At 36.4% G+C, this 24,606-nt stretch overlaps 1 protein-coding gene across 1 annotated transcript in view; it reads right to left on the bottom strand.

The window, feature by feature from the left end:
- LOC128700457 (dynein axonemal heavy chain 12-like) overlaps positions 1 to 24,606 on the bottom strand; it is a gene marked incomplete at its 5' end in the record, with an annotated part of 447,977 nt that overhangs the window by 169,608 nt on the left and 253,763 nt on the right. The window contains one exon of the mRNA XM_070079936.1: positions 6,533 to 6,667. Within this exon, the coding sequence (XP_069936037.1) occupies positions 6,533 to 6,667 (135 nt within the window). The remainder of the gene's footprint in view (positions 1 to 6,532; positions 6,668 to 24,606) is intronic.

Below are 24,606 nucleotides of genomic sequence, written 5' to 3'. Positions count from 1 at the left end.
AGAACAAAAGAATGGAGAAATACTGCAGCAGGTCTACTGGCCCATACGAGGCAGGTCTTGCTCAAAATCAACCATTCCCACTCACCTATTTGACCAACCTTGTCGCAAAGCTAAATAATAATTGTCTTCAATACCTCATTTCTAATGAAACCCAGCCCACCCAGCCTTTTTTTTTTTTTTTTTTTTTTTTTTTTTTTTTTTTTTTTTTTTTTTTTTTTTTGTTTTTTTTTTTTTTAATTTGAACATGATACAGAAAAGTACAAAGGAATACAGTTATTAAGTGCAGCATGCCAAAGCCCCTTGTATGCAGAGCATACATATGTGTCTAATTTCTTTTTAATGCTACCAAATGTTATAGCTACTATTTCTCTACCTGTCAGATTATTTCATGCATCGACAACTCTGAAAGTCAATGCTTTCATACGTCTCTTCCAAATCTAAATTTATCTAGTTTAAACCAAGATTTAAATTACGATGAATTATCGTGATTATCTAATTTAAATTCGCGAGTTATCTAATTCAAATTAGTTATTTCTAGTCCCTACTTGATTCGACACTGCACAGACCGCAACATTATGGGATCTTGGTACAGAAGACATCTCCACAACCTTCTTTCTTACTCCTGGCCCATCACTCGGGAATCACCTATTTCCACGTCCTTCACCTGACCCAGGTATATAAGCACTAAAACTCAACGCCTGTGCTTCAGTTCCTGATCTGGTGATGTACCAGGAACATTGTTTAAGGTTTGAGGGTAATATAGTTACCAGTAATGAAGTAAAATTACAGCAGTTGTCTTTCTTTAAAGCTATACATATTTAACTATCAAGTAACGAGTGTTTTTGCTATTGCCAGCTCTTGCTGCCAGTATGGCCGACCTACATCAGATGTTATCTGATACTTTTGAGGAAGATCCACAGCGACTGGATATGCTGATATCCAGTCGCTCCCAGTCTCTCTCCCAGCAATATACAAACAGAAGATCGCGAACATCGTCCTATACCATCTTATCTTCAATCCTGGAAGAAACAGCCCTATCTATATTCTATACTCCTGCCATCTAACATCATTTAAACTTTCAGATGTATTATTTCATTATATTTAATTAAATACTTTAAAGAAGATCCATCATTATTCGATCTTATCCTTTTGATCATTTATATTTCCTCTTTTCTTTCCATAACCGATCATTCAACATTACCGTTAGTTCGTTCTTAATTAACTCTAACTCTCACAGACACTCCTGATCTAATCCCAATTATTTCTCATCACTGAAACTCGCTGACCCACATCAGCTTTGTTTCGCTTATTTTCATTCCTAACATTCACAATCATCTCTTACCATCTGCACTACATCCGAGCACATTCAGACATCCCAACCTCATCATTTATTTCTTCTTTTTACATTTAGTTATTTATAGAGAAGGGGTTACTAGCCCCTCACTCCAGGCATCTTAGTCGCCTCTTACGACACTCATGGCTTACGAGGAAATGTTCTTCGCCAATATTCCATGGAAATGAACTATTAAGAAAATAAAAGACAATTCGGATGGGTGTGTATACATATATGTGTACGTGCATGTGTAATATGACCCAAGTGTAGGTAGAAGTAGCAAGATATACCTGTTATATTGCATGTTTAAGAAACAGAAAGAAAGGAGACCAGCAATTCTACCACTGTGAAAAACAATTATAGGTTTTTATTTCACACTTATCTTGCAGGACGTTAGTACCTCCCTGGGTGGTTGCTACTAATGCTACTAATAATCAATAATAATAATAATAATAATAATAAAATAAAAATTAAGTAACTATTAGTAGAAAGATGGGCTAGTGAGTAAAAGTGGACCTTGGACAGGGATGATTGATGTAACCATGGTTGATTAATATATTTATAGATGGGGTTGTAAGAGAAATGAATGCTAGGGTGTTGTCACAGTTGCTTTTTAGCGATACCGTGGTTTTTTGGGAGATTCGGCAGAGCAGCTGAAAAGGTTGGTGGTTGAATTTGAGAGGGTAAGTAAACTGTTTGGCTAATCATTTCAAAATATCACTATAAACTGGCAAAGTGCCAGACAAGTGGAAAATGGCAAATGTAATATCTATTTACAAGGCAGGTGATAGGTCCTTAGCTTTGAACTACAGACCAATAAGTCTTACCTCCATAGTGGGAAAATTTATGGAATCAATAATTGCCGAGGCAACTCGTAGCCATCTTGAAAGGAATAAATTTATTAATGAATCTCACCACGGTTTTACAAAGGGGCGTTCCTGTCTTACGAATTTACTAACTTTTTTCACTAAGGTATTTGAGGAGGTAGATCATGGTATTGAATATGATATTGTGTATATGGACTTCAGTAAGGCTTTCGATAGAATTCCACATCAGAGGCTATTGTGGAAACCTAAGGCAAACGGAATAGGATGAGAATTTTTTTCCTGGATAGAGGCATGGATGACAAATAGGTAGCAGAGAGTTTGCATAAATGGGGAGAAATCAGAATGGGGGCACCTCACAAGCGGTGTTTCACAGGGGTCAGTGTTGGCCCCCCTTGTTGCTCACAATTTACATAAACAACATAGATAAGGATATAAATAGCGACATAAGCAAATTTGCTGATGACACCAAAATAGGCCGTCCAGTTCATTCTAATAAGGACATCAAAGCACTCCAGGATGATTTGAATAGACTGATGCAATGGTCGGAGAAGTGGCAGATGCAGTTTAATATAGACAAATACAAAATTCTAAACGTTGGACAAGAAAATTAACATGCCACATGTAAACTAAATAATGTAGATTTTAATTTTACTGATTGCAGAAAGGATTTAGGAGTTCTGGTTAGCAGTAATCTGAAACCACGACAACAGTGCATAAAAGTTCACAATAAAGCTATGAAAATCCTTGGCTTCATTACAAGAAGTATAAATAATAGAATTCCTCAGGTTGATCTTAAGCTCTATATATTCTTGGTTAGGCCTCATTTAGATTATGCTGCACAGTTCTGGTCCTCGTATTATAGAATGGATATAAATGCACTGGAAAACATACAAAGGAGGATGACAAAATTGATCCCATGTATCAGAAATCTTCCCTGTGAGGATAGACTGAGAGACCTGAATCTGCACTCTCTCGAAAGGTGCAGAATTAGGGAGGATATGATTGAGGTGTATAAATGGAACAAGATCCTGAGTACCATCATAAAGGCTAAGACTTTGTGTAGTTTTAAAAATTGGTTAGATAAGTACAGGAGTGGGTGTGGGTGGGTGTGAGTTTGATCTGACTAGCTTGTGCTACTAGGTCAGATGCCATGCTGCTTCCTAAAGTGAACGTGACCTGACCTGACTAGTTTAATGCATTGGCTTAGGCGTGTAGGTGAATTGGACCTGCCTCGCATGGGCCAGTAGGCCTGCTGCAGTGTTCTTATGTTCTTATTGTGAATTTGTTCAGATATCTGGGCGTGGACTTGTTGGCAGATGGTCTATGAAAGAAGAGGTGTACCATGGAGCTGATGAGGGGAAAAAGGTGTGAGGTATATTGAGTCATCTGTGGAGACAAAGGACAGTAACCATGGAACCAAAAAGGGGGATGACTGAGAGTATAGTTGTACCAACGCTCTTATATGGGTGTGAAGACCACCCATATAAGAACGTCGAAGCTAGAACAAGTCTAGAGGCATTGAGAAGTTGTGTCTGAGGGTAATGTGTAGTGTGAATCTTGCAGGAGTCAAGAAACGCAGGAAAAACTAAAAGTCATAAGCGAAATTGAAAGAAACCCAACGTATTTATTTCTTATGCCAAATCAAAGTCAAGAACAACATCCAATATTAGGTCCCTACTTAAACGGGGTGGGTCCTAAACAGATGACAGCAAGGAAATGAGTGAGCTACTCAAGTACCGATCTAAATCGGTTTTTAGCTAACCACTAGCCAGAATGAGAGTCAAAGACATAAATGAATTTTTTATGACAGAGACACAGAATTTTGTAGACACACACCTATTTGATATTATGCTGACCCCAAATGATTTCGTAAAGGTGATAAATGACATGCCCATGCACTCTGCCCCAGGCCCAGACTCATGGAACTCTGTGTTCATCAAGAACTGCAAGAAGCCCCTATCACATGCTTTTAACATCCTATGGAGATGGAGCAAGGACACTGGGGTCGTCCCACAGTTACTAAAAACAACAGACATAGCCCCACTCCACATAGGGGCCAGTAAAGCAATAGCAAAGAACTACAGACTAACAGCACTAACGTCCTATATCATAATTTTTTTTGTAAGGGTTCTAAGAAGCAAGATCGCCATCCATCTAGATACCCATCAGTTACACAACCCAGGGCAGCATGGGTTTAGAGCAGGTCGCTCCTGTCTGTCCTAACTACTGGATCACTACAAGGTCCTGGACAAGTGTGACCATGGTGTAATAGCGCACAAAATGCCTGATAGAGGAATAACAGGAAAAGGTGGTAGATGGATCTATAATTTCCTAACAAATAGGACATAAAAAGTGGTTGTCAACAGAGTAAAGTCTAGGGCAGCTACGGTGAAAAGCTGTTCCACAAGGCACAGTACTGGCTCTCATCTTGTTCCTCATCCTCATATCGGATATAGGCAGGGATATAAGCCACAGTGCCTTGTCTTCCTTTGCATGGCAGTGTCCTCCATTGAATGATGAGAAATTTCAATTACTCATATATGGAACGCGTGAGGAAATTAAAATTTCATTGAAGTGTAAAACAAATTCCAACCACACAATAGAGCAAAAAACTAATGTCAAAGACATGGGAGTGATCATGTCAGAGAATCTCACCTTCAAGGACCATAACACTGTATCAATCGCATCTGCTAGAAAAATGGTTAATGAGAACCTTCAAAACCAGGGATGCCAAGCCCATGATGACACTCTTCAGGTCGCTTCTTCTATCTAGACTGGAATATTGCTGAGCATTAACAGCACCTTTCAAGGCAGGTGAAATTGCTGACCTAGAAAATGTACAGAGAACCTTCACAGCACGCATAACTGCGATACAACACCTCAATTATTGGGAGTGCTTGAAGTTCCTCAACTTGTACTCCCTAGAATGCAGGCGGGAGAGATACATGATTATATACACCTGGAAAATCCTAGAGGGATTAGTACCAAACTTGCACACGAAAATCACTCCCTGTGAAAACAAAAGACTCAGCAGACGACACAACATCCCCCAATGAAAAGCAGGGGTGTCACTACCACGTTAAGAGACAACACAGTGCCAGGGGCCCGAGACTGTTCAACTGTCTCCCAGGATACATTAGGGGGATTAAGAATAGACCCCTGGCTCTCTTCAAGTAGGCACTGGACAAGTACCTAAAGTTGGTACCTGACCAGCCGGGCAATAGTTCATACGTTGGATTACATGCAGCCAGCAGTAACAGCCTAATTGATCAGGCCCTGATCCACCATGAGGCCTGGTTACAGACCGGTCCGCGGGGGCATTGACCCCTGGAAGTCTCTCCAAGTATGCAGAGAATTTATAGCTTGCAGATTGGAAGGAGGTGCAGGGTTACCAAAAATATTATCCAGAGGGCTGAAGAGTGGTTGTTGGGATAGTTCAGACATTTAGATACGATAGAAAAAATATAAGGGCTCGGAGGGCATTTAAATTTGTAGTAGAAGGAAGGACGTGTAGGGGTCGTCTGAGAAGAGGTTGGAGGGGGGAAAGGAGGTTTTGTATGTGAGGGCATAGACATGCAGCAAGCATGAGTCAGCGTGCAAGATAAGAGTAGTTTTTATTAATTGATGTACCACTGAAATGTGATTAACAAAACATTTATGAAGGAATTCAGGGAAACCAGCAAACCATACCCCCGGCCGGGATTGAACCCGCGGTCATAGAGTCTCAAAACTCCAGCCCGTCGCGTTAGCCACTAGACCAGCTAGCCAAACTTGAGTCGTGAAGGAGGGCTGGAGGCGGGAAGTACAGTGCCTGCACTCTGAAGGAGAGGCTGAAAATATTTGCTGTTTTAGACTAGTGATGTATCAGATATCTGCATCTGCAGAACATCCACACATTTTCTTACATCTGCAACCGCATCCGCATTTTACTGCAAACACATATTCACGTATGCATCTGCATCCAAATCCTCAGCACATCCGCACAGCTTCTTACATCCGCATCAACATCCGCAGAACATCCGCACAATTTCTTACATCTACATCCACAAAATAAATAAGTAAGACATCCTCATATACTTCCGCATCCACGAATATCCAAATTTTCACATCCGATGCATCTCTATGTTAGACTGTAATATCGATTTGCATTTGGTAGACAGTGATGGAGAGAGTGAAGGTGCTTCTTCTTTTTTAGGTAACCCTACCTTGGTGGGAGACAGCCGGTGTCATAATAATAATAATAATAATAATAATAATAATAATAATAATAATAATAATAATAATAATAATAATAAAATAATGATAATTATAATAATAATAATAATAATAATAATAATAATAACAATAAAGATAACAATATTAATAATTCTACCTTAATAATGGTGGTCTTGGCAGCACAGGGCGGCCCGACGAGCATGACTCCATGTCTCTCTTTCAGAGTCTCGTTTAGCTGCAGCATCTTCAGCACAAACTCGTTGCTTAACAACAAGCCATTGTCAGCACAAACCTGCAGTTGCACAGAGAAATCAACTGTGATCAAACTTGTTTAAAACGATACTATTTATTAATACAAATACTATACCTTGTTCCAGTTTTTAATTGCAAAAAACGTTATCGGTGCGTTATTGGTTTTCTCTACCTTGGTAAGAAACAGCTACTGTAAAACTGATGGTGAATCTGTGTCATTTTTAATCAATAGCTGTGTTTAACAACTAAGGCACTGAAATCCAAATCATATAACGCATACACTCTCAAATATTGAATATTGGAAAAACAATAACATTTGGCACGACAGAAGTGAGCAGTGTGAATTATCAGAGCAGCGATAATTATCGCTGATAAAAATCTTGGAATAACATCTGTTATCTCCAAGATTCACATTATAATGTGAATATTATAATTCACATTATAATGCGAATCTTGGGGACAACAGTTGTATGTAAAATGAAGTAGGATTATTGATGAATACTGGGAAGCCTTAGTGCTGGAGGCACTAACACAGACAATGGGATTGTAATGGACTTAGGGATTATAATGGACTTAGGGATTGTAATGGACTTAGGGATTATAATGGACTTAGGGATCACATTTCTAGTTTTGACTGGTGTAATCTAGCTAATGATTTTACTGACAATAATCACACTTATGATAATGACGGGATCTGCAATTACGACTTTTATCTTAATGTTCAGTATGCTCAAAGTATTTTTATTCTCCAGAGAGAAAATGGGTCAAATACGAACAATCCCAGATGGACGATTAGGAGACTAAAGCGTCTAATAAAAGAGAAAAAAGGAATTTATAGGTGCATCAAAAGAGAAGTTAACCTTAAGACCACATACATCAGTGTTACGTGCGCTTGCAACTAATTTCAATTCGCCCATCTTGCTTCTATCTTTATGGCTATTTACATAATTAATGTATATATATATATATATATATATATATATATATATATATATATATATATATATATATATATATATATATATATATATATATATATACATATATATATATATATATATATGTCGTGCCGAATATGTAAAACTGGTCAATTAGCAAAAACTCATTTAAAATTAAGTTCTTTCTGAAATTTTCTCTTAAACATTTAAAGATATATTTTTTTCATTAATATTAATGTAAAAATTTTTTACTTTGTACCAAAAGAGTCTTAGAAAACTTACCTAACCTTATTAGAAAAAAAACAATTTATTTTAGCCTAACCCAAATAAATATATCTTAAATGCTTTTACAGTAATTTAGTACTAAACAAACACAATCAAATATATTTTTTTGGTAGGATCCGAATTATTTTGGCGAAATTATTGCATACACAAATTTTCGCTTGTCCTATATGGCAAGATGAGAGTTGCTATTTAAGCCAAGATAGCAAATTCTGCCTATTCGGCACGATACACACACACACACACACACACACACACGCACACACACACACACACACACACACACACACACACACACACACACACATATACATATATACATATACACATATTTTTTTTTATTTTTTTTATTATCACACCGGCCGATTCCCACCAAGGCAGGGTGGCCCGAAAAAGAAAAACTTTCACCATCATTCACTCCATCACTGTCTTGCCAGAAGGGTGCTTTACACTACAGTTTTTAAACTGCAACATTAACACCCCTCCTTCAGAGTGCAGGCACTGTACTTCCCATCTCCAGGACTCAAGTCCGGCCTGCCGGTTTCCCTGAATCCCTTCATAAATGTTACTTTGCTCACACTCCAACAGCACGTCAAGTATTAAAAACCATTTGTCTCCATTCACTCCTATCAAACACGCTCACGCATGCCTGCTGGAAGTCCAAGCCCCTCGCACACAAAACCTCCTTTACCCCCTCCCTCCAACCCTTCCTAGGCCGACCCCTACCCCGCCTTCCTTCCACTACAGACTGATACACTCTTGAAGTCATTCTGTTTCGCTCCATTCTCTCTACATGTCCGAACCACCTCAACAACCCTTCCTCAGCCCTCTGGACAACAGTTTTGGTAATCCCGCACCTCCTCCTAACTTCCAAACTACGAATTCTCTGCATTATATTCACACCACACATTGCCCTCAGACATGACATCTCCACTGCCTCCAGCCTTCTCCTCGCTGCAACATTCATCACCCACGCTTCACACCCATATAAGAGCGTTGGTAAAACTATACTCTCATACATTCCCCTCTTTGCCTCCAAGGACAAAGTTCTTTGTCTCCACAGACTCCTAAGTGCACCACTCACTCTTTTTCCATCATCAATTCTATGATTCACCTCATCTTTCATAGACCCATCCGCTGACACGTCCACTCCCAAATATCTGAATACGTTCACCTCCTCCATACTCTCTCCCTCCAATCTGATATTCAATCTTTCATCACCTAATCTTTTTGTTATCCTCATAACCTTACTCTTTCCTGTATTCACCTTTAATTTTCTTCTTTTGCACACCCTACCAAATTCATCCACCAATCTCTGCAACTTCTCTTCAGAATCTCCCAAGAGCACAGTGTCATCAGCAAAGAGCAGCTGTGACAACTCCCACTTTGTGTGTGATTCTTTATCTTTTAACTCCACGCCTCTTGCCAAGACCCTCGCATTTACTTCTCTTACAACCCCATCTATAAATATATTAAACAACCACGGTGACATCACACATCCTTGTCTAAGGCCTACTTTTACTGGGAAAAAATTTCCCTCTTTCCTACATACTCTAACTTGAGCCTCACTATCCTCGTAAAAACTCTTCACTGCTTTCAGTAACCTACCTCCTACACCATACACTTGCAACATCTGCCACATTGCCCCCCTATCCACCCTGTCATACGCCTTTTCCAAATCCATAAATGCCACAAAGACCTCTTTAGCCTTATCTAAATACTGTTCACTTATATGTTTCACTGTAAACACCTGGTCCACACACCCCCTACCTTTCCTAAAGCCTCCTTGTTCATCTGCTATCCTATTCTCCGTCTTACTCTTAATTCTTTCAATTTTAACTCTACCATACACTTTACCAGGTACACTCAACAGACTTATCCCCCTATAATTTTTGCACTCTCTTTTATCCCCTTTGCCTTTATACAAAGGAACTATGCATGCTCTCTGCCAATCCCTAGGTACCTTACCCTCTTCCATACATTTATTAAATAATTGCACCAACCACTCCAAAACTATATCCCCACCTGCTTTTAACATTTCTATTTTCATCCCATCAATCCCGGCTGCCTTACCCCCTTTCATTTTACCTACTGCCTCACGAACTTCCCCCACACTCACAACTGGCTCTTCCTCACTCCTACAAGATGTTATTCCTCCTTGCCCTATACACGAAATCACAGCTTCCCTATCTTCATCAACATTTAACAATTCCTCAAAATATTCCTTCCATCTTCCCAATACCTCTAACTCTCCATTTAATAACTCTCCTCTCCTATTTTTAACTGACAAATCCATTTGTTCTCTAGGCTTTCTTAACTTGTTAATCTCACTCCAAAACTTTTTCTTATTTTCAACAAAATTTGTTGATAACATCTCACCCACTCTCTCATTTGCTCTCTTTTTACATTGCTTCACCACTCTCTTAACTTCTCTCTTTTTCTCCATATACTCTTCCCTCCTTGCATCACTTCTACTTTGTAAAAACTTCTCATATGCTAACTTTTTCTCCCTTACTACTCTCTTTACATCATCATTCCACCAATCGCTCCTCTTCCCTCCTGCACCCACTTTCCTGTAACCACAAACTTCTGCTGAACACTCTAACACTACATTTTTAAACCTGCCCCATACCTCTTCGACCCCATTGCCTATGCTCTCATTAGCCCATCTATCCTCCAATAGCTGTTTATATCTTACCCTAACTGCCTCCTCTTTTAGTTTATAAACCTTCACCTCTCTCTTCCCTGATGCTTCTATTCTCCTTGTATCCCATCTACCTTTTACTCTCATGTATATGTATATATATATATATATATATATATATATATATATATATATATATATATATATATATATATATATATATATATATATATATATATATATATATATGTATGTCATGCCGAATATGTAAAACTGGTCAATTAGCAAGAACTCTTTTAAAATTAAATCCTTTCTGAAATTTTCTCTTATACGTTTAAAGATATATTTTTTCATTAATGTTAATGTAAAAAATTTTAATTTTGCACCAAAAGAATCTTAGAAAACTTACCTAACCTTATTATAACAAGAGCAATTTATTTTAGCCTAACCCCACTAAATATATTTTAAATACGTTTACAATAATTTAGTACTAAACAAACACAATAAAAAATATTTTTTTTTGTTAGGTTCAGAATGATTTTGGTGAAATTATTGCATACACAAATTTTCACTTGTCCTATATGGCAAGACGAGCGTTGCTATTTAAGTCAAGATCGCAAGTTCTGCCTATTCGGCACGACATATATATATATATATATATATATATATATATATATATATATATATATATATATATATATATATATATATATATATATATATATATGTCGTGCCGAATATGTAAAACTGGTCAATTAGCAAGAACTCATTTAAAATTAAGTCCTTCCTAAAATTTTTTTTTATACGTTTAAAGATATATTTTTTCATTAATGTTAACGTAAAAATTTTTAATTTTGCACCAAAAGAATCTTAGAAAACTTACCTAACCTTATTATATCAAGAGCAATTTATTTTAGCCTAACCCAACTAAATATATTTTAAATACATTTACAATAATTTAATACTAAACAAACACAATCAAATATATTTTTTTTATTAGGTTCAGAATGATTTTGGCGAAATTATTGCATACACAAATTTTCACTTGTCCTATATGGCAAGATGAACGTTGCTATTTAAGCCAAGATGGCAAGTTCTGCCTATTCGGCACGACATATATATACATACATATATATATATATATATATATATATATATATATATATATATATATATATATATATATATATACACACACACACACATATATATATATATATATATATATATATATATATATACACATATATATAAATATGTATATAAATATGTATATATATATATATATATATATATATATATATATATACATATATTCGTATATATATATACATGAATATATGTATATATATATACGAATATATGTATATATATATACGAATATATATATATATATATATATATATATATATATATATATATATAATATATATATATATACATATATATATATATATATATATATATATATATATATATATATATATATATATATATATATATATATATATATATATATATATATATTTTTTATCACACTGCCCGATTCCCACCAAGGCAGGGTGGCCCGAAAAAGAAAAACTTTCACCATCATTCACTCCATCACCGTCTTGCCAGAGGGGTGCTTTACACTACAGTTTTTAAACTGTAACATTAACACCCCTCCTTCAGAGTGCAGGCACTGTACTTCCCATCTCCAGGACTCAAGTCCGGCCTGCCGGTTTCCCTGAACCCCTTCATAAATGTTACTTTGCTCACACTCCAACAGCACGTCAAGTATTAAAAACCATTCGTCTCCATTCACTCCTATCAAACACGCTAACGCACGCCTGCTGGAAGTCCAAGCCCCTCACACGCAAAACCTCCTTTACCCCCTCCCTCCAACCTTTCCTAGGCCGACCCTTACCCCGCCTTCCTTCCACGTCAGACTGATACACTCCTGAAGTCATTCTGTTTCGCTCCATTCTCTCTACATGTCCGAACCACCTCAACAACCCTTCCTCAGCCCTCTGGACAACAGTTTTGGTAATCCCGCACCTCCTCCTAACTTCCAAACTACGAATTCTCTGCATTATATTCACACCACACATTGCCCTCAGACATGACATCTCCACTGCCTCTAGCCTTCTCCTCGGTGCAACATTCATCACCCATGCTTCACACCCATATAAGAGTGTTGGTAAAACTATACTCTCATACATTCCCCTCTTTGCCACCAAGGACAAAGTTCTTTGTCTCCACAGACTCCTAAGTGCACCACTCACCCTTTTCCCCTCATCAATTCTATGATTCACCTCATCCTTCATAGACCCATTCGCTGACACGTCCACTCCCAAATATCTGAATACATTCACCTCCTCCATACTCTCTCCCTCCAATCTGATATCCAATCTTTCATCACCTAATATTTTTGTTATCCTCATAACCTTACTCTTTCCTGTATTCACTTTTAATTTTCTTCTTTTGCACACCCTACCAAATTCATCCACCAATCTCTGCAACTTTTTCTTCAGAATCTCCCAAGAGCACAGTGTCATCAGAAAAGAGCAACTGTGACAACTCCCACTTTATGTGTGATTCTTTATCTTTTAACTCCATGCCTCTTGTCAAGACCCTCGCATTTACTTCTCTTACAACCCCATCTATAAATATATTAAACAACCTCGGCGACATCACACATACCTGCCTAAGGCATACTTTTACTGGGAAATAATTTCCCTCTTTCCTATGTACTCTAACTTGAGCCTCACTATCCTCGTAAAAACTCTTCACTGCTTTCAGTAACCTACCTCCTACACCATACACCTGCAACATCTGCCAAACTGCCCCCCTATCCACCCTGTCATACGCCTTTTCCAAATCCATAAATGCCACAAAGACCTCTTTAGCCTTATCTAAATACTGTTCACTTATATGTTTCACTGTAAACACCTGGTCCACACACCCCCTACCTTTCCTAAAGCCTCCTTGTTCATCTGCTATCCTATTCTTCGTCTTACTTTTAATTCTTTCAATATTAACTCTACCATACACTTTACCAGGTATACTCAAGAGACTTATCCTCCTATAATTTTTGCACTCTCTTTTGTCCCCTTTGCCTTTATACAAAGGAACTATGCATGCTCTCTGCCAATCCCTTGGTACCTTACCATCATCCATACATTTCTTAAATAATTGCACCAACCACTCCAAAACTATATCCCCACCTGCTTTTAACATTTCTATCTTTATATATAAATATATATATATATATATATATATATCTATATATATATATATATATATATATATATATATATATATATAGATATATATATATGTCGTGCCGAATATGTAAAACTGGTAAATTAGCAAAATCTCACTTAAAATTAAGTCCTTTCTGAAATGTTCTCTTATACGTTTAAAGATACATTTTTTTCATTAATGTTAATGTAAAAAATTTTAATTTTGCACCAAAAAAATCTTTGAAAAATTACTTAACCTTATCATAACAACCTCAATTTTAATTTAGCCTAACCCAACTAAATATATTTTAGATTTGTTTACAATAATTTAATACTAAACAAACACAGTGAAATATATATTTTTCGTTAGGTTCAGAATGATTTTGGCGAAATTATTGCATACACAAATTTTCACTTGTCCTATATGGCAAGATGAGCGTTGCTATTTAAGCCAAGATGGCAAGTTCTGCCTATTCGGCATGACATACATATTACATATATATATATATATATATATATGTATATATATATATATATATATATATATATATATATATATATATATATATATATATATATATATATATATATATACATGTCGTGCCGAATATGTAAAACTGGTCAATCAGCAAGAACTCATTTAAAATTAAGTACTTTCTAAAATTTTCTCTTATACGTTTAAAGATATATTTTTTTCATTAATGTTAATGTAAAAATTTTTAATTTTGCATCAAAAGAATCTTAGAAAACTTACCTAATCTTATTATAACAAGAACAATTTATTTTAGCCTAACCCAACTATATATATTTTAGATTTGTTTACAATAATTTAATACTAAACAAACACAGAGGAATATATTTTTTTGGTTAGGTTCAGAATGATTTTGGCGAAATAATTGCATACACAAATTTTCACTTGCCCTATATGGCAAGATGAGCGTTGCTATTTAAGCCAAGATCGCAAGTTCTGCCTATTCGGCATGACATATATATGTTATATATATATATATATATATATATATATATATATATATATATATATATATATATATATATACACCCCTTTGAGTTTTCTTCTATTTTGTTTCTAGTTCTTGTTCTTGTTTATTTCCTCTTACCTCCATGGGGAAGTGGAACAGAATTCTTCCTCCGTAAGCCATGCGTGTTGTAAGAGGCAACTAAAATGCCGGGAGCAAGGGGCTAGTAACCCCTTCTCCTGTATATATTACTAAATGTAAAAGGAGAAACTTTCGTTTTTCCTTTTGGGCCACCCCACCTCAGTGGGATATGGCCGGTGTGTTGAAAGAAAGAAGATATATATGTATATATATATATATATATATATATATATATATATATATATATATATATATATATATATATATATATATATATATATATATATATGTATATATATATATATATATATATATATATATATATATATATATATATATATATATAAATATATATATATATATATATATATATATATATATATATATATATATATATATATATATATATATATATATATATATATGCCTTTATACAAAGGAACTATGCATGCTCTCTGCCAATCCCTAGGTACCTTACCCTCTTCCAATAAATGTATGGAAGAGGGTAAGGTACCTAGGGATTGGCAGAGAGCATGCATAGTTCCTTTGTATAAAGGCAAAGGGGATAAAAGAGAGTGCAAAAATTATAGGGGGATAAGTCTGTTGAGTGTACCTGGTAAAGTGTATGGTAGAGTTATTATTGAAAGAATTAAGAGCAAGACGGAGAATAGGATAGCAGATGAACAAGGAGGCTTTAGGAAAGGTAGGGGGTGTGTGGACCAGGTGTTTACAGTGAAACATATATGTGAACAGTATTTAGATAAGGCTAAAGAGGTCTTTGTGGCATTTATGGATTTGGAAAAGGCGTATGACAGGGTGGATAGGGGGGCAATGTGGCAGATGTTGCAGGTGTATGGTGTAGGAGGTAGGTTACTGAAAGCAGTGAAGAGTTTTTACGAGGATAGTGAGGCTCAAGTTAGAGTACATAGGAAAGAGGGAAATTATTTCCCAGTAAAAGTATGCCTTAGGCAGGTATGTGTGATGTCGCCGAGGTTGTTTAATATAATTATAGATGGGGTTGTAAGAGAAGTAAATGCGAGGGTCTTGACAAGAGGCGTGGAGTTAAAAGATAAAGAATCACACATAAAGTGGGAGTTGTCACAGTTGCTCTTTGCTGATGACACTGTGCTCTTGGGAGATTCTGAAGAGAAGTTGCAGAGATTGGTGGATGAATTTGGTAGGGTGTGCAAAAGAAGAAAATTAAAAGTGAATACAGGAAAGAGTAAGGTTATGAGGATAACAAAAAGATTAGGTGATGAAAGATTGGATATCAGATTGGAGGGAGAGAGTATGGAGGAGTTGAATGTATATAGATATTTGAGAGTGGACGTGTCAGCGGATGGGTCTATGAAGGATGAGGTGAATCATAGAATTGATGAGGGGAAAAGGGTGAGTGGTGCACTTAGGAGTCTGTGGAGACAAAGAACTTTGTCCTTGGAGGCAAAGAGGGGAATGTATGAGAGTATAGTTTTACCAACACTCTTATATGGGTGTGAAGCATGGGTGATGAATGTTGCAGCGAGGAGAAGGCTGGAGGCAGTGGAGATGTCATGTCTGAGAGCAATGTGTGGTGTGAATATAATGTATATATAAATATATATATATATATATATATATATATATATATATATATATATATATATATATATATATATATATAAATATAGGTAGTAGGTTGGTAGACAGCAACCACCCAGGGATGTACTACCGTTCTGCCAGATGACTGTGAAACAGAAATGTGTAACTGTTTGGCATGATGGAAGGATTGCTGGTGTCTTTTTCTGTCTCATAAACATGCTAGATAACAGGGATATCTTGCTACTCCTACTTACACTTTGGTCACACTTCACACACACGCACATGCATATATATATATACATACATCTAGGTTTTCTCCTTTTACTAAATAGCTCTTGTTCTTATTTATTTCTTCTATTGTCCATTGGGAAGTGGAAAAGAATCTTTCCTCCGTAAGCCATACGTGTCGTATGAGGCGACTAAAATGCCGGGAGCGATGGGCTAGTAATCCCTTCTCCTGTAGACATTTACTAAAATAGAGAAGAAGAAAAACTTTATAAAACTGGGATGCATGAATGTGCATGGATGTAGTGCGGATGACAAGAAACAGATGAATGATGATGTTATGAATGAAAAGAAGTTGGACGTCCTGGCCCTAAGCGAAACAAAGCTGAAGGGGGTAGGGGAGTTTCGGTGGGGGGAAATAAATGGGTTTAAATCTGGAGTATCTGAGAATGGGAATGGGTAGCAGTAATGTTGACGGATCAGTTATGGAAGGAGAAAAGAGAATATGAATGTGTAAATTCAAGGATAATGTGGATTAAAGTAAAGGTTGAATGCAAAAAGTGGGTCATAATAAGCGTGTACGCACCTGGAGAAGAGAGGAATGTAGAGGAGAGAGAGAGAGAGATTTTGGGAGATGTTAAGTGAATGTATAGAAACCTTTGAACCATGTGAGAGAGTAATTGTGGTGTGGGACCTGAATGCTAAAGTAGGAGAAACTTTTAGAGAGGGTGTGGTAGGTAAGTTTGGAGTGCCAGGTGTAAATGATAATGGGAGCCCTTTGATTGAACTTTCTATAGAAAGGGGTTTAGTTATAGGTAATACACATTTTAAGAAAAAGAGGATAAATAAGTATACAAGATACGATGTAGGGCGAAATGACAGTAGTTTGTTGGATTATGTATTGGTAGATAAAAGACTGTTGAGTAGACTTCAGGATGTACATGTTTATAGAGGGGCCACAGATATATCAGATCACTTTCTAGTTGTAGCTACACTGAGAGTAAAAGGTATATGGGATACAAGGAGAATAGAAGCATCAGGGAAGAGAGAGGTAAAGGTTTATAAACTAAAAGAGGAGGCAGTTAGGGTAAGATATAAACAGCTATTGGAGGATAGAAGGGCTAATGAGAGCATAGGCAATGGGGTCGAAGAGGTATGGGGTAGGTTTAAAAATGTAGTGTTAGAGTGTTCAGCAGAAGTTTGTGGTTACAGGAAAGTGGGTGCGGGAGGGAAGAGGAGCGATTGGTGGAATGATGATGTAAAGAGAGTAATAAGGGAGAAAAAGTTAGCATATGAGAAGTTTTTACAAAGTAGAAGTGATGCAAGGAGGGAAGAGTATATGGAGAAAAAGAGAGAGGTTAAGAGAGTGGTGAAGCAATGTAAAAAGAGAGCAAATGAGAGAGTGGGTGAGATGTTATCAACAAATTTTGTTGAAAATATGAAAAAGTTAAATTTTTACATTAGCATAAATGAAAAAAATATATCTTTAAAGGTATAAGAGAAAATTTTAGAAATTACTTAATTTTAAATGAGTTCTTGCTAATTGACCAGTTTTACATATTCGGCACGACATATATATATATATATATATATATATATATATATATATATATATATATATATATATATATATATATATATATATATATATATATATATATATATATATATATGTCGTGCCGAATATGTAAAACTGGTCAATTAGCAAGAACTCATTTAAAATTAAGTCCTTCCTAAAATTTTCTCTTATACCTTTAAAGATATATTTTTTTCATTAATGTTAATGTATAAAATTTTAATTTTGCACCAAAAGGATCTTAGAAAACTTACCTAACCTAATCATAAAAAGAGCAATTTAGTTTAGCCTATCCCAACTAAATATATTTTAAATATATTTACAATAATTTAGTACTAAACAAACACAATCAAATATATTTTTTTCGTTAGGTTCAGAATGATTTTGGCGAAATTATTGCATACACAAATTTTCACTTGTCCTATATGGCAAGATGAGCGTTGCTATTTAAGCCAAGATCGCAAGTTCTGCCTATTCGGCACGACATATATATATATATATATATATATATATATATATATATATATATATATATATATATAATATATATATATATATATATATATATATATATATATATATATGTATATATGTGTATATATATATATATATATATATATATATATATATATATATATATATATATATATATATATATATATTATTACATAATATGGTACAGAAGATTTAAGAGATACATTGTTGATATAAAGGTGGCATATACGGTACATGTTGTTACGTGTGTATCACCGATTATAAGGCGAAAATCTCATCCAGCTCCTCAGAGCTGGGGCGTGTGCCCAAAATACAGCAGGCATTACCCCTCTGAACAGCCGCACTGAGCCGCTGGAACAGAAAACTAGCTGCCCTGGGATCCCTAGTTACCCTGATGAGTCTTTTTCCCAGCTCCTTAAGGAATTTAGATGCACTCTTTCCCCATGAGCCAAGGGTCTCTGAGCCTATGGGAACAAACATATAATGATGGGCAAGTTCTCCATATTTTCTAGACTTTTGGGACTCCCTGAAGCTGGCAGCTGCCCCTCCTTCCTCCCTGGTGTATTGGAGATAGGTATCAGCCAAGGTAGATGCACATGTATAGTCCCACACCACCTGCTTCCCATCTGTCCAGGCTTGAAGGGTGATACCATCTGGACGCTTCTGGCTGCCATCAGATCTGCATAGTTGGGGTGGCTCCCTTACTGCTGGGCATCCAGCTGTTGTGAGGCTCCTCTTGATAATGTTATTAACCTCCTCATGTCTTGCAATCTTTCCCTCGGATTTACGGCACACAAGACCATGGTACCCGAATCGGTCTGCTGCTTCACTGCCACAAATACACCTGTGTTCGGCGAGAATAGGGGCGGCAAGTCGAAGGGCAACACCGATGCGGATGGTCTGTGGGTCGAGACGTGTGCCAAGGCTGGAGTTGGGAACAGCCAACAGAAAATCCCCAGCATGAGGGGCTCTCACTGCCAGGAGGCGGGCTCTATCCTTCCCTGACACACTCTGAAGCATTGTTGAGGCAATATTTTCCACTATTGGACCATCCCAGTGCGATTGTTTGTAGTTGTTGGGGGGAGCAGGTCTGGCTCCAGAGCCCGTTAGATTATCCCAGATCATTGCTCCGTCAATGAATTTTTGGTCCTGGACTCCTACCTTGTCCCTAAGATGTTCAGGGAGAATCGCTGCTACAAGCTCTCTGGATGCAATACACGAGGACAGAAAAGCAGGTAACGCAATCTGTGATGACTTGCGGACACCAATGCCTCCTAGTCTGACTGGAAGTGTAGCTTGGTTCCACTGCCCGTCTTCTAGAGTAAGGTTAAGTACTTTCGTAAAAATCTGCCTCAGAATACTGTCATATTCGTGCAGTATAGGGTTATCATATGAAGGTGCACATCTTAGGAAATATGTCAACCTGGGCAGACTCAAGCACTTTGTGAGAAGGTACAAGGCATCGTGGGTGTCCAGATTGCCTATTCGTTGTTCCATTCTCCTTAACTCTTCCAATTTCTTCCTGAGAATTGTGTCAATGGCATTGCTTCCCAGAGGTGCTCCTAGCAAGACACTATTTGTGGGGGCAGTGACTGCTGCTCCTGGTAGTTTTGCTCTCACTGCATTTATCACTTGTTGACTGACTGAGATGATTTCACATTTGGATGGATTCAGGATGAGACCCATTTCCTGTCCCCGTGTCATTACCTGTGTAAGGTCATGTAGGAGGGACTCTTTTGTACCTGCTAGTGTGCCATCATCTAGGAACCAGATGTTTAGCTCGCTGGTCAGTCTGACTGTGATTTCCCTAACTGCTATACAGAAGAGAAATGGTGCAAGAGGATCTCCTTGTTGGACACCCTCCGATGATGTAATTTCATGCTCTCCAAAGAGAAGCATTGATTCCTTGCTATACCCGGCTGAAACAAAAGGGAAGAGACCAGGGAAATGTTCTTGTACTGCTGCTAATACATATATATATATATATATATATATGTCGTGCCGAATAGGCAGAACTTGCTATCTTGGCTTAAATAGCAACGCTCATCTTGCAACATAGGAAAAATCGAAAATTTGTGTATGCAATAATTTCGCCAAAATCATTCTGAACCTAACGAAAAAAATATATTTCACTGTGTTTGTTTAGTGTTAAATTACTGTAAAAAAATCTAAAATATATTTAGTTGGGTTAGGCTAAAATAAATTGTTCTTTTTATAGTAAGGTTAGGTAAGTTTTCTAAGATTCTTTTGATGCAAAATTATAAATTTTTACATCAACATTAATGAAAATTTTTTATCTTTAAACGTATAAGAGAAAATTTAAGAAAGGACTTAATGTTATATGAGTTCTTGCTAATTGACCAATTTTTCAAATTCGGCGCGACACACACACACACACACACACACACATATATATATATATATATATATATATATATATATATATATATATATATATATATATATATATATATATATATATATATATATATATATATGTATATGTATATATATATATATATATATATATATATATATATATATATATATATATTTATATGTATTTAGATAAGGCTAAAGAGGTCTTTGTGGCATTTATGGATTTGGAAAAGGCGTATGACAGGGTGGATAGGGGGGCAATGTGGCAGATGTTGCAGGTGTATGGTGTAGGAGGTAGGTTACTGAAAGCAGTGAAGAGTTTTTACGAGGATAGTGAGGCTCAAGTTAGAGTATGTAGGAAAGAGGCCAATTTTTTCCCAGTAAAAGTAGGCCTTAGACAAGGATGTGTGATGTCACCGTGGTTGTTTAATATATTTATAGGTGGGGTTGTAAGAGAAGTAAATGCGAGGGTCTTGGCAAGAGGCGTGGAGCTAAAAGATAAAGAATCACACACAAAGTCGGAGTTGTCACAGCTGCTCTTTGCTGATGACACTGTGCTCTTGGGAGATTCTGAAGAGAAGTTGCAGAGATTGGTGGATGAATTTGGTAGGGTGTGCAAAAGAAGAAAATTAAAGGTGAATACTGGAAAGAGTAAGGTTATGAGGATAACAAAAAGATTAGGTGATGAAAGATTGGATATCAGATTGGAGGGAGAGAGTATGGAGGAGGTGAACGTATTCAGATATTTGGGAGTGGACGTGTCAGCGGATGGGTCTATGAAAGTTGAGGTGAATCATAGAATTGATGAGGGGAAAAGGGTGAGTGGTGCACTTAGGAGTCTGTGGAGACAAAGAACTTTGTCCTTGGAGGCAAAGAGGGGAATGTATGAGAGTGTAGTTTTTCCAACGCTCTTATATGGGTGTGAAGCATGGGTGATGAATGTTGCAGCGAGGAGAAGGCTGGAGGCAGTGGAGATGTCATATCTGAGGGCAATGTGTGGTGTGAATATAATGCAGAGAATTCGTAGTTTGGAACTTAGGAGGAGGTGCGGGATTACCAAAACTGTTGCCCAGAGGGCTGAGGAAGGGTTGTTGAGGTGGTTCGGACATGTAGAGAGAATGGAGCGAAAAAGAGTGACTTCAAGAATGTATCAGTCTGCAGTGGAAGGAAGGCGGGGTAGGGGTCGCCCTAGGAAAGGTTGGAGAGAGGGGGTAAAGGAGGTTTTGTGTGCGAGGCGCTTGGAATTCCAGCAGGCATGAGTGAGCGTGTTTGATAGGAGTGAATGGAGACAAATGGTTTTTAATACTTGACGTGCTGTTGGAGTGTGAGAAAAGTAACATTTATGAATGGGTTCAGGGAAACCGGCAGGCCAGACTTGATTCCTGGAGAAGGGAAGTACAGTGCCTGCACTCTGAAGGAGGGGTGTTAATGTTGCAGTTTAAAAACTGTAGTGTAAAGCACCCTTCTGGCAAGACAGTGATGGAGTGAATGATGGTGAAAGTTTTTCTTTTTTCGGGCCTCCCTGCCTTGTTGGGAATCGGCCAGAGTGATAATAATAAATAATATACATATATATATATATATATATATATATATATATATATATATATATATATATATATATATATATATATATATATATATATATATATATATATACATATGCATAACAACCACTCTGAAAGAATAGAGAAATTCCAAGCGCTTTCGTGGCTACTCACATTATCAAGGGACTATGAAAGTAAAGCATCCAAGGAAGCTATATAAGGGGTCTGGCCAGCACCTCACTATCAGATCCCAAAACGGTTAAACACCTGACGCGCGCCGACCCAACTTGGATAGGTCCTTTGTACAACTCACTCGCAAACTTTTCTACCCAAGAAAATTTAAAATTTATTTGTCAAGTGTATTATTAAATTCTTCCCAAATTCTATTAATTATAAATGGATCTAATTTATATAAACCAAAGGAAATATTCATATTATTGTCAAAAGTGCTTTTTATGAAACAAGATTCAATTATATTCCTGTCGACCACGGACTTAATTGATACTACTTTCTCAACTTTTTGAAAATCAATTGGATGGTTAAAATCTCTTACATGAATAAATAGAGCATTGGAATCTTGTCCAGTTCTAATGCTATATTTACGTTGTTTTAATCTTAGTTTGAGATTTTTACCAGTTTGACCGTAATAAACTTTATCACAAATTTTACAAGGAATCTTATAGACACATCCATCAGCATTTTGGGGGGAATTCTTGATCAAAAGTTTTTTTACTGTATCAAGATTTTTGAATACAACTTTAATATTAAAAGTCTTAAGAAGAGAAGCCATATCAACCAAGTTTTCATGGTAAGGGTGAACCAACATTTTTTAGTTGAATAAGGCTGGTTGTCCCTTTTTGGATTGTAAAAAGTATTTCTAGCAACTTTAAAAGATTTATCAATTACATTTCTTGGGTATTTTAAATCATTAGCTATTTCATAAATTTTGGATATTTCCTCATCTATGAACTCAGGACTACAAATTCGTAAAGCTCTCAAAAGGTGAGTTGTGCAAAGGACCTATCCAAGTTGGGTCGGCGCACATCAGGTGTTTAACCGTTGTGGGATCTGATAGTGAGGTGCTGGCCAGACCCCTTATATAGCTTCTTTGGATGCTTTACTTTCATAGTTCCTTGATAATGTGAGTAGTCACGAAAGCGCTTGGAATTTCTCTATTCTTTCAGAGTGGTTGTTTTGCATATTCTGAAATCACCTGTTTACTGTGATCTTATTGCATATATATATATATATATATATATATATATATATATATATATATATATATATATATATATATATATATCCTAGGTAGTAGGTTGGTAGACAGCAGCTCCCTGAGAGGTACTACCGTCCTGCCAAGTGAGTGTAAAACGAAAGCCTGTAATTGTTTTGCATGATGGTAGGATTGCTGGTGTCCTTTTTTCTGTCTAATGAACATGCAAAATTTCAGGTACGTCTTGCTACTTCTACTCACACTTAGGTCACACTACACATACATGTCCAAGCGTATATATACATATCCCTCTGGGTTTTCTTCTATTTTCTTTCTAGTTCTTGTTCTTGTTTATTTCCTCTTATCTCCATGGGGAAGTGGAACAGAATTCTTCCTCCGTAGGCCATGCGTGTTGTAAGAGGCGACTAAAATGCTGGGAGCAAGGGGCTAGTAACCCATTCTCCTGTATATATTACTAAATTTGAAAGGAGAAACTTTGGATTTTTCTTTTGGGCCACCCCGCCTCGGTGGGATAAAGCCGGTGTGTTGAAAGAAGAGGAAAGAATATATATATTATATATATATATATTATATATATATATATTATATATATATATATATATATATTATATATATATATATTATATATATATATATATATATATATACATATATATATATATATATATATATATATATATATATATATATATATATATATATATATATATATATATATGTAAATTCAAGAATTATGTGG

This window comes from Cherax quadricarinatus, unplaced genomic scaffold, assembly GCF_038502225.1.
Source record: "Cherax quadricarinatus isolate ZL_2023a unplaced genomic scaffold, ASM3850222v1 Contig49, whole genome shotgun sequence".
Taxonomy (NCBI): domain Eukaryota; kingdom Metazoa; phylum Arthropoda; class Malacostraca; order Decapoda; family Parastacidae; genus Cherax; species Cherax quadricarinatus.
Note: the sequence above shows the minus strand (reverse complement) of the source record. Positions and strands in the feature narration are given on the sequence as shown.